At 39.1% G+C, this 12,108-nt stretch overlaps 1 protein-coding gene across 3 annotated transcripts in view; it reads right to left on the bottom strand.

Moving 5' to 3' along the window:
- Positions 1-964: 964 nt before the first annotated feature.
- Positions 965-12,108, bottom strand: part of TCAIM (T cell activation inhibitor, mitochondrial) — a 50,011-nt gene continuing 38,867 nt past the window's right edge. For 2 of the 3 annotated variants that reach the window (XM_077811228.1, XM_077811226.1), the window contains 3 exons: positions 11,729-11,961; positions 10,480-10,611; positions 5,076-8,381 (listed from right to left, as the gene is read on the bottom strand). In XM_077811228.1, coding sequence (XP_077667354.1) covers positions 8,156-8,381; positions 10,480-10,611; positions 11,729-11,961 — 591 coding nt within the window. In that variant the 3' untranslated portion in view covers positions 5,076-8,155. Of the gene's footprint in view, positions 1,080-5,075; positions 8,382-10,479; positions 10,612-11,728; positions 11,962-12,108 lie in introns of those variants that run through there. The other variant, XM_077811227.1, reaches the window with a different exon arrangement.

Raw genomic sequence — 12,108 nt, 5'->3', positions numbered from 1 at the left:
CCAGGATTCCATTATGATAGGCAGTCCCTGCCCCAAAGAGCTTTTTAAACTACTTAGTCATGCTTGGTCTAAGACTTTTTGACCTTTGGAGAAAGTTCTAGAGTTCAAAGACTAAGTGGGTAGTACTATGCATTCAGTCATATTATGAACCGATGTCCCTGTGCATGAACATCTAAGGGCCTGCTCAATTAGGAAGATGGCAATTTTAATGACATGTATCCACAATGCACCCTTATTTGAAATCTGTAGGGCTGCAATGCAGAGTTGGTGCATAACTTCATGAATCATTATGGTCTCAATTCTTCTGGTTTCAGGAAGGGAATTCTTCAGTTACTGCTTAATTAGCAAGGTTCCTCAGCCCACCTCTTCAGGGAGGTCACTGGTATCTCATCTCAGTGGGGCTCTATAATCAGTCATCATGAAGAAAGAACATTAACTTACCAGTAGTAAGTCTGGTTCACTGTACGTATGTTGCTTTCACAGATACAAATTGACCGAAATGGGCCCTGAATACACAGCGTGTCCTGAAGGATTTACAGTCCAACACAGGAACAGACTTAAAAGTCATTGTTTTAGAAGAGATGTGGTGTTTATACCTTCAGTCTACAGCATGCTGGGACTTAGGGGGTATGCATATGTACACCCCTTAATGGCCAACGACTGCTCAAAGAATCTGTGACTGTGGCTAGAAACGTAACTCCTACAGTTGTGCTCTTGAATGTCAATATATTTAGAGAAAAAAGTAACCCATATTCTTGGTACATATCATTAATTGGGCTCAATATGAACCTGTTTATAAAAACACACTGAATTAGAAAAATGTATCCCTGGACCATGGCAATTTGATGGGGAGAATAACGTGTAGCAGGTAGATGCGGTATCAAGGAAGTGTCTTGATAATGAACTATATTTATGTTTAGCTAGTAAATGGGTGCCAGATACAGAACGTGGGTCTACAATAGCAGACTTGAAGGAGGATACCAGGTAACCATTACTGGTTCTAGTAATGAATCCCAGAATGTTTCATTATGTGCTGAAGATACACATGCCTCTGATGTTCACTAGCCTGCTGTTGCATGCTGCAAGAAAAACGAATATGTATAAAAATGAGTCGGACAGAACAGATGTTTAAAAACAAAACATTACCCAGAAATAATTAAAAAGAAATCAAATGTGGCCAAGTTAAATCTAACTGCCTTTTGATCTCCAAATCTGCTGTAAATACAGGAGAGGGTGAAGACAAGGTGGTACTAAATCTAAAAAAGAGGGATTGTTTTCTTATCAAACCTTGTGTCAACTTAAATTTGAGGTTGTGGTTGAAACCACTCACTTTTGCTCAAGCTATAAAAGGAAATACCTACCACTACTGTTGATCAATGCCATTCACTCCACCTGTTTAAACCCAAGCTCCGTGTCCTTGGTAGTAGTCTGATAGAAACAGGGTTGTAGCAACCCAAGCCACTTGTAACCTACAGTGAATTAGAGGCCTGGAGTCAGCCAGGTGGTCAGTACAGTTCACAGCATGGGCTGAGCTATCCCAGGAGGAGGCAGGGCCAGATGTATATAATTTAAAACGGCTTTCTCATGGCAAAACATTCTGGGAAGGGCTAGGGTAGTACAATCATGCTTTGGGAATGAATCTCCCTTACAACACAGCTGTTTCAGCCAACTTAAAAAGTTAGAACAAGATTCTTGTTCTAATAGGTCACTAGAGTTTAGCTTAATGAAATCTAGGCCTTCTTCTACCCTATAAACTCTGCTGAAGTTTTATAAATATAGAAAAAATAAACCTACCATTAATGATTTGCTATCCTTTTTAAGACACAATAAGAACTCAAACTCTTATACAAACTCTTCATTAACTCAGAGAACTATTATATAGATTTTTAAATGTCTGATATTGTGAATTTTTAAAACTATGTATGAGTCCAAAGCATCAGATAGGCACTTATTTCTAATCTTACAAATCAAAATACATGGATAAACTCTTTAACTCTACCTTAAAAATGCACATGCTTGAGATCTGAATATAGTGTAGATTATATAGTTCTAAATTTCATAAAAAGGTGGAAAGAATCCAGAGAATAGTCAAATGAACTCAGGGAAATGAAAGAACATTACAAGAAAATTTGTGGAACGTGAAAGATGAAAAAAACCCAGAAATCAATCAAAACATTTAAGTTTCACTAAATAAAACAATTTAAAAAGATTATTTTATTGAAGTAAGAAGCTGGTAATGCAACCAACCTGACTATTCAGCAATTTAGTACCCCATTAGAGTCTTTGCTAAAATTGAGCACTAAATTATTTGTTATTTAAACAATCACATCAGGAATAAACATCTGTAAAAACAAACTGCATGACAAGAGCATTTCTCTGTTACTCCAGGAAAGGATATGTTCTTTACAACTGTCTTTTTAGTGAAAAAAAACACAAAAAAAGCTTTCTGTAGAAAACTTTTGGGTACCACAGGGATCAGTTCTTGGCCCTATGCTAGTTAACATTTTTATTAAGAAGAAAACAAAATAATCACTGACAAAGCTTGCGGAGGACACAAAAATTGGGGGGAAATGGTAAATAATGAAGACGACAGGTCACTGATACAGAGCGCATTAAGGTAGGCACAAGGAAACAGAATGCATATAATATGGCTAAATGCAAATGTATACATTTAGGAACAAAGAATATAGGCCATATTTCTAGGATGGGGACTCCGTCCTGGGAAACAATGACTCAAAAAGATTTTGGGGTTGTCATAAAGGGAAGGGTAACCACCTTTTGTATACAGTGCTATAAAATCCCTCCTGGCCAGAGGCAAAATCCTTTCACCTGTAAAGGGTTAAGAAGCTAAGGTAACCTCGCTGGCACCTGACCCAAAATGACCAATGAGGGGACAAGATACTTTCAAATCTGGAGGGAGGGAAAGGCTTTTGTCTGTCTGTGTGATACCTTTGCCAGGAACAGATCAAGGATACAAGCCCTCCAACTCCTATAAAGTTAGTAAGTAATCTAGCTAGAAAATGCATTAGGGTTTCTTTAAAAAGAAAAGGAGTACTTGTGGCACCTTAGAGACTAACAAATTTATTTGAGCATAAGCTGAGCTGTAGCTCATGAAAGCTTATGCTCAAATAAATTTGTTAGTCTCCAAGCGGTCCTTTCCCTGTTCTTTGTCTAAATCACTTGGTGGTGGCAGCATACTGTTCAAGGACAAGGCAAAGTTTGTGCCTTGGGAAATTTTTTAACCTAAGCTGGTAAAAATAAGCTTAGGGGGTCTTTCATGCGGGTCCCCACATCTGTACCCCAGGAGTTCAGAGTGGAGAAGGAACCCTGATAGGGGTTTTGGTGGATTCAGCTGAATAGGACTTCTCAGTGTGATGGTATGGCGAAAAGGGCTAATGCAACAGTTGGATGCATAAACATGGGAATCTTGAGTAGCAGTAGAGAGGTTATTTTACCTTTGTATTTGGCATTTGTGCAACTGCTGCTGCAATACGGTGACCAGTTCTGGTGTCCATTAATAAATTGGAGGGAGTTCAGAGAAGAGCCACGAGAATGATTAGTACTGTCATGGATGGATATAAACTGTTCAGGAAGGACAGGCAGGGCAGAAAAGGTGGGGGAGTTGCATTGTATGTAAGGGAGCAGTAAGACTGCTCAGAGCTCAAGTATGAAACTGCAGAAAAACCTGAGAGTCTCTAGATTAAGTTTAGAAGTGTGAGCAACAAGGGTGATGTCATGGTGGGAGTCTGCTATAGCCCACCGGACCAGGGGGATGAGGTGGACAAGGCTTTCTTCTGGCAACTCATGAAAGTTACTAGATCGCAGGCCCTGGTTCTCATGGGAGACTTCAATCACCCTGATATCTGCTGGGAGAGCAATACGGTGGTGCACAGACAATCCAGGAAGTTTTTGGAAAGTGTAGGGGACAATTTCCTGGTGCAAGTGCTGGAAGAACCAACTAGGGGCAGAGCTCTTCTTGACCTGCTGCTCACAAACTGGGAAGAATTAGTAGGGGAAGCAAAAGTGGATGGGAACCTGGGAGACAGTGACCATGAGATGGTCGAGTTCAGGATCCTGACACAGGGAAGAAAGGAGAGCAGCAGAATACGGACCCTGGACTTTAGAAAAGCAGACTATAACTCCCTCAGGGAACTGATGGGCAGGATCCCCTGGGAGAATAACATGAGGGGGAAAAGGAGTCCAGGAGAACTGGCTGTATTTTAAAGAATCCTTATTGAGGTTACAGGGACAAACCATCCCAATGTGTAGAAAGAATAGTAAATATGGCAGGCGACCAGCTTGGCCTAACAGTGAAATCCTTGCTGATCTTAAACACAAAAAAGAGGCTTACAAGAAGTGGAAGATTGGATAAATGACCAGGGAAGAGTATAAAAATATTGCTCGGGCATGCAGGAGTGAAATCAGAAAGGCCAAATCACACCTGGAGTTGCAGCTAGCAAGAGACATGAAGAGTAACAAGAAGGGTTTCTTCAGGTATGTTAGCAACAAGAAGAAAGTCAAGGAAAATGTGGGCCTCTTACTGAATGAGGGAGGCAACCTAATGACAGAGGATGTGGAAAAAGCTAATGTACTCAATGCTTTTTTTGCCTCTGTCTTCACGAACAAGGTCAGCTCCTGGACTGCTGCGCTGGGCATCACAACATGGGGAATAGATGGCCAGCCCTCTGTGGAGAAAGAGGTGGTTAGGGACTATTTAGAAAAGCTGGACGAGCACAAGTCCATTGGCCCGGATGCACTGCATCCGAGAGTGCTAAAGGAGTTGGCGGCTGTGATTGCAGACCCATTGGCCAGTATCTTTGAAAACTCATGGCGATCGGGGGAAGTCCCGGACGACTGGAAAAAGGCTAATGTAGTGCCCATCTTTAAAAAGGGAAGGAGGAGGATCCTGGGAACTACAGGCCAGTCAGCCTCACCTCAGTCCCTGGAAAAATCATGGAGCAGGTCCTCAAGGAATCAATTCTGAAGCACTTAGAGGAGAGGAAAGTGATCAGGAACAATCAGCATGGATTCACCGAGGGCAAGTCATGCCTGACTAATCTAATTGCCTTCTATGACCAGATAACTGGTTCTGTGGATGAGGGGAAAGCAGTGGACGTGTTGTTCCTTGACTTTAGCAAAGCTTTTGACACGGTCTCCCACAGTATTCTTGCCAGCAAGTTGAAGAAGTATGGGCTGGATGAATGGACTATAAGGTGGATAGAAAGTTGGCTAGATTGTCGGGCTCAACGGGTAGCGATCAATGGCTCCATGTCTAGTTGGCAGCCGGTATCAAGTGGAGTGTCCCAATGGTCAGTCCTTGGGCCGGTTTTGTTCAATATCTTCATAAATGATCTGGAGGATGGTGTGGATTGCACCCTCAGCAAGTTTGCAGATGACACTAAACTGGGAGGAGAGGTAGATACGCGGGAGGGTAGGGTTAGGATACAGAGGGACCTAGACAAATTAGAGGATTGGGCCAAAAGAAATCTGATAAGGTTCAACAAGGACAAGTGCAGAGTCCTGCACTTAAGACGGAAGAATCCCATGCACCACTACAAACTAGGGACTGAATGGCTCGGCAGCAGTTCTGCAGAAAAGGACCTAGAGGTTACAGTGGACGAGCATCTGGATATGAGTCAACAGTGTGCCGTTGCTGCCAAGAAGGCCAATGACATTTTGGGATGTATATGTAGGGGCATTGCCAGCAGATTGAAGGACTTGATCATTCCCCTCTATTCGACATTGGCGAGGCCTCATCTGGAGTACTGTGTCCAGTTTTGGGCCCCACACTACAAGAAAGATGTGGAAAAATTGGAAAACGTCCAGCGGCGGGCAACAAAAATGATTAGGGGACTGGAACACATGACTTATGAGGAGAGGCTGAGGGAACTGGGATTGTTTAGTCTGCGGAAGAGAAGAATGAGGGGGGATTTGATAGGTGCTTTCACTACCTGAAAGGGGGTTCCAAAGAGGATGGATCTAGACTATCCTCAGTGGTAGCAGATGACAGAACAAGGAGTAATGGTCTCAAGTTGCAGTGGGGGAGGTTTAGGTTGGATATTAGGAAAAACTTTTTCACTAGGAGGGTGGTGAAATACTGGAATGCATTACCTAGGGAGGTGGTGGAATCTCCTTCCTTAGAAGTTTTTAAGGTCAGGCTTGATTTAGTTGGGGATTGGTCCTGCTTTGAGCAGGGGGTTGGACTAGATGACCTCCTGAGGTCCCTTCCAACCCTGATATTCTATGATTCTATGATTAAAGGATTAGAAAGCATGCCTTATAGAGTGATAGACTAAAGAAGCTCAAGCTATTTAGTTTACCCAAGAGAAGGTTAAAGGATGACTTGATTACAGTCTGTCTGCACCCAAATGGGGAACAGATATTTGATAATAGGCTCTTCAATCTAGTAGACAAAAGGTATAACATGATCCAATGGCTGGGAGCTGAAGATAGACAAATTCAGATGGGAAATCAGGGGCGCCGGAATGGGAGGGCCAAGGGGCCATGGTCCTCAAACTTTTGAAAGTGGATGGGCCTGTCCTGTCCACTTTTCACCATGTGCCTGGCCCCCTGCTCCTTCAAAGACTTAAAACTTGGCCAAATTCAAGTGGATTTTCATGGGGAAGACAAGAGTCACATCCTTGACACAAAAATCAACCCTCTTGCTCCAAAGCACAGGGGTGCTAAGGCAGTTCAAAGAAGAGCAAGAAATATTTAACCTGGGGTAAATAATATTTTTTCCTTTGCTTCATTCTCAGAAATGGTGAACCATTTCAGCTGAAGTTTTCCAAAAAATCCAGCTGAAGGCAGAAAATTAGTATTGAAAATCTGGGCCCAAACTGTTAAAGTACAGCAAAGTTATAAGCAAGTGAAAACATGATCTTATAATGGGAGGTGTGGGCAATTTTAACAACACAAACAATAATACACATAATTTATACACATTTATTTTACAGTATTTTTGCCAGTTCTGAAAGATGAATCCAAGTCCAAAAAATGTTAACTGGCTAGTTCCTTTCAGACGATTTCGCAAGATGTAGAACTCAAACATGGTGTGTATTTTAGTGTGAAATACAGTGAAACAGCAGCTTTTTAACGGGTCTAACATTTACTCAGAAAATAAGCTCTCAATCAGCTATTGGAGTTATCAAGTATAAATAAAATTCATTATGCCTGATCCTCAGGGTCAATTGTGAGCCTCATACTTACATTAGTGAGCACTTACGGTTATGAGTAGTCGCACTGACTTCTACCATCCCTAGATTTCATTGGGACTAGTCATGCAAATCAGCGCTCACCAGTGTGAGTAAGAGTTTCATAGTCATGCCCATAGCTACAGTGTACTTAAAACAATTGATGCATTTTATACTCCAGTAACAAATGATAGTAACAATAATGTAGATTGGAGATATATTTACAAAGAAGATGTCAAATATTTAAGTGTGAACACCTACTCCAATGGGCAGATATTGGATTGATATTTAAAATAAACTCCTCTTAAACAAATGTTCAAAGTACTGTTCCTGTCTGCATATAAAAACACTGAAGGATTTTTCATTCTTCTATATTTCTTATATAGTAAGATATACAGCAATATGTAACTACAATATTGGCACCAGATAATTAATGATATATAAAGGACTCTAGAATTACTTCTACAGCTTTTGCCGCCCCTAGAACTACTTTGACAAGATATTTCTTAATTTTTGAATCGAGTTAGTCACCTACTTTAGTTAGTACATAGTGCTTGGCTTTAAAGGGTACAATTTCTATGAACTTTACAAAATCCATCCTGGAATATTCATGTACATGACAAACAAACCAAAACCCTTTTTGTAATCTTCAAATCCAATTCAAAAGTTTTGTTTAACTATCAGAAATGCCCTTTCATTAGCCCTTCCCTATGATGGGACTTCAAGAGGAGTATGGAAACCATACAGAATTTTATGCATGAACTAGCTATACTGTACATTATTGAGTAAGCTGTCAAGAACTGAAGTTCTACTTTCTGACCAGCAATTAAAAGGAAAATTCTTGGCTTAGTCAGAATACTGATATCAAAATACAAGTTTAAATAATTTACTCTAAAAGAAAATAATTCATGTTTATACCCTCTTAGTGAAAATAGACAGTTCCTCTGCCTATTAGACAGGCCTCAGCTTTTCCAGTTCCAAGGGATACAGAGGTCTCCATCTTGCAACACTGAATAAAAGTGTGAAATGCAGAGGTGCATGCCTTGCAGGTATGGGAGAGATTCTTCCAGCAGTCGCTTACAACAATCTATCATCTGTGCATGTGAAATACTTGGCTCCTTATACAGTTGTTTCAGAGAAAATTTTTCAGTGGAAGCACTGATTAGCTCTTTTTCCATCACTGTCAACCTAGTATATTTTAAAAAGTTAGAAATTAGTGCTAAATATGAGGACCAAATACAATGATAAAATTAGTGCTTGGGCCTCCCCCCCCCCAATGTCCTTGAAAGACAAATATTTATATACAGTGTGCATTTAGTTTCAATTTTTTCAAGTGTAGGTATAGTGTGACAGTTTTGAACGTGTAAAAATCTAACGTTTTTGTGTACAAATATGCAAACTGTGTGCGCGCAAGTGATTATGCCAAGTTGAGTACCTACAAAAGGAGGCCACATTTTAAAAACATTGCTGACTCACTTATTTGAAGAGCACTTTGTCATTAAAAAAAGTCATGAGACTTCATTTTCAAGGCATCTTAAAGATAAAAACGTTTGTTTCTTTTTGAGATATTTAGTCAGCATTAAGAAACTAGGCTTGAAAGTATAAAAATAATTTCCTCATGTACCCACCTATCAAACCCTATATTCAGTATTCTGCAGGTGACTGAAAACACTGGATGACATCAAACAAAGGGGAGTGTAGCCACCTGCTCTATTTTAGGTGTTTGTAATATAGTTTACTGTTGCAAGAGAAATTCAGAATTCTTAACTCAGGACTTAGCAAATTAAATTATTTTTCAGTTCACCGTAGACAAAAAGGAATAAGAATAAACCAACTGACAAATCCAGCTTCTTTAAAGAAAAAGCTAGTATGTATGTACATTTGAGAACTGCAGTTTTAAAAAGCTGTCATGTAATACAAATCTGACAGTGTTGGTACAGATAAATGATAGACAAACTGAGCCATTCTAAATCCTGTATTGCTAAAACACTTTTACATATCCTATATGGGAGGATATACAGTTCCTTTATTTAATACAATCCTAAGGAGGATGCAAACAAACAGCCGAAAGTTTCACATGTACTGTGCTTAAGATTCAGATAATAAACAGGATACATGTGCAGACTTAGGATGTGTCTACATTATGGAGACTATACCAACATAACTTTGTTACTGTAGCTATGCCAGCATGATCTCATATATTGCAAGTGCAGCCTACACCAAGAGAGGGTGTTTTCCCAAAAACACCACCTCCCCAAATGATAATAGCTGTATTGACAGAAGTACTATTCCACTGACATAGATGCGTCTACACTTCGGGGTAGGTCGGCAGAGCTATGTTGGTAAGGGGTGTACATACTGACTCTTGAGCAGCGTAGCTATGTCTGTCTATTTTTAAGTGTAAGGCAGGCCTTAAAAATTACACCTTTACACCATGATCCTGCAACTGGATTCGTGCAGGCATCCTCTTGCACCTGCCTGGAACTCTGCATGAGCATCAGGGGCAGCCTCTTGCATTGTTCCAGCTGCAAGTTTGGGTCCTCAAAGATCAGTTTTAATTGGTTAGATTGGTATTCAAAAATTCTGGGTTCTTATTTTCTCCTGAAGTACCGATTATATGGTAAGCTCTCGAACAGTGAAGGGAGCTGCATCATCATGCTGCATTACGTGTTTGTGATTTCACTAACACTAACTCTGAATTCAGGTCTTGCCAAATAAGTAAAAAAAGAGGAAAATTTTCAGCTGTTTTAAAACATATTTATTTCTAATTTGAGTCCATATTAAGGATTCAGGACCTTAAAGGAAGATTTTAAAAACCTTTACTTGTATGTATCATAAAATATTTCCATATTCAATAAAGAATGCTCAATTGTGGAAATTATTGAGTTTCTGCATACTTTAGAAAGATTATTGAAAAATCATCAAGAGAAAGTTTCATTATATCTTATAAACAAAAAAAAATTAATTTTGTAATGAAATACAGCTGCTATGTAAACTGATAAGGAAGCAGTCAGCTGAACAGCAGTTCATAACAAATGACAGTTGGATGAGGTAATATATTTTATTGGACCAACTACTGGTGAGAGACAAGCTTTCAAGTTGGGTAAAACAGCAGATAGAACAGTGGCGGGAAAGGTGAGAACCTTTTTTGTAGGAAAAAGTTAACTCCCTTTTATATATCCTCAAATTTCTCTTATTGTTATAGATGTAAGACAAATAATTCAGTAATACAAGAAGTAGAAGAGAAACACAAGAGCTAGTGTACAAACTTGTTGAGAATACTTACTCTTCCTTTCTTTTGAGATTCTCTCTTGCTTGCTGTGCTTTGGTAATAATAAACCACTGAAGGGTTGCTGGATCACACATTGTTGGGATGTTAAAATGACCAAGTTCATGCAAGCTTGGAGCATACTTATCACTGTAATGAAACGTGATGCAAGTCAAAATAGGTGTATCTTATCACTTTTTGTACGAAAATATTGGTCATGGACAACAGAATGAGGAATTAAGGATAAGAAAATCCCACCTGATCAATAAATTCTAAATAATTCTTTGGTAAAGGCTTGAGGCATGAGTACAGAATGTTATTTTAGGTGTTCTGATTTTTTTTTTTTTTTTTTAATTTCAGGAGTGTGGATCAGCAGAAGCAACTCAAAAGATACATATTAGTTTCCTGCTGCAGACAAACTATTGACTCACAAAACTTACTTTTTTTCCAGATAATTTCTCAGAGATTTAAACAAAGATTTAGATTTCAAAGGACTTTCTCCATTAGTTTAGCAATTTTAAGATACGTTAAAATTTTACATTTAGCAGTCTTGTCAGAACCCTAACAAAACAACTGCAACTGAATTTCTTGAATCCCGCGTTCAACCAGTCCAATGATCTTATTAGCACCATACGTGGATGAAAAGCTTGCTCTGAAATGAATTCAAGCCAAGTACTCTCTTAGCAATAGCACATTATCTTAGTCACATAAACAAAGCCTAAATACATATGCCCTGGGCAGGGACTTCTACCCCCATTCAACTACAGTGGCTTATTAGATGCACATACTTGTGTGTCAGTGTAACAGCTGTTCATATGCTTGACAGATTGTTTAATCTATTCAATGCTATATTCCATGCAGATGAGTTTAGAACGACAAAAATGCTATCCTCACTGGATGTGCATGATTTCCTTCTAGCTAACCTATCTCCAAGTCAAGAAAAACAGTTTGACACATTTACATCATTTAGAAACAGATCATACTGATTCCATAACTACAAACAGGATTGACAGTGCCTAGTAAGTTGTAATGTGTGCATATTGTTTACAGGTTGTGCAGTCTTAATTAACTTGATGCAGGCAGTTAATATTTCCTGACGCTACTTTAAAAATGTAAAATGTATTACAAACAGGGGATGTGAAAATGCCAAAGGAACAATATTTCAGCAAATGAGACTTTATGTATTGCTCTTAGTAATACTACAATCAGCATAGAGTGTAAAATGACCAAAAAGCTTTTTAGAAGCAGCTATCCTGCAGACACATACCTTTCTAGAATCATTTGCAAGCCACGCAGACTACGAGGGTGAAATGATAGCCTACTGTTTAGCAATCTATTATAAAAAGCATCAAGAGTGGTGTAATACTCTTCAAGAGTTAGCAGTGGTTGCAGTTCTTCAATGTATGTTATTTGTATGCCTCCTAGAAGATGACTTATACGGTCCTCCAAAAGCAGCATCTTCTTTTGAAGTTTATAATAGCTAGGCAATCTCTCAAAAATCTGCACACACAAAAATACATTTCCTATAATTACACACAACACATGATAAAACTCTCTCCAAGAAATTAAGCGCTTATTAATTCACAACGGAATGAACCCTGAAGAAAATTAAGTATCTAACGATTCAAACAGAGAATTTAAATGTTA

Source organism: Eretmochelys imbricata, chromosome 2, assembly GCF_965152235.1.
Source record: "Eretmochelys imbricata isolate rEreImb1 chromosome 2, rEreImb1.hap1, whole genome shotgun sequence".
NCBI classification, from domain to species: Eukaryota; Metazoa; Chordata; order Testudines; family Cheloniidae; genus Eretmochelys; species Eretmochelys imbricata.
Note: the sequence above shows the minus strand (reverse complement) of the source record. Positions and strands in the feature narration are given on the sequence as shown.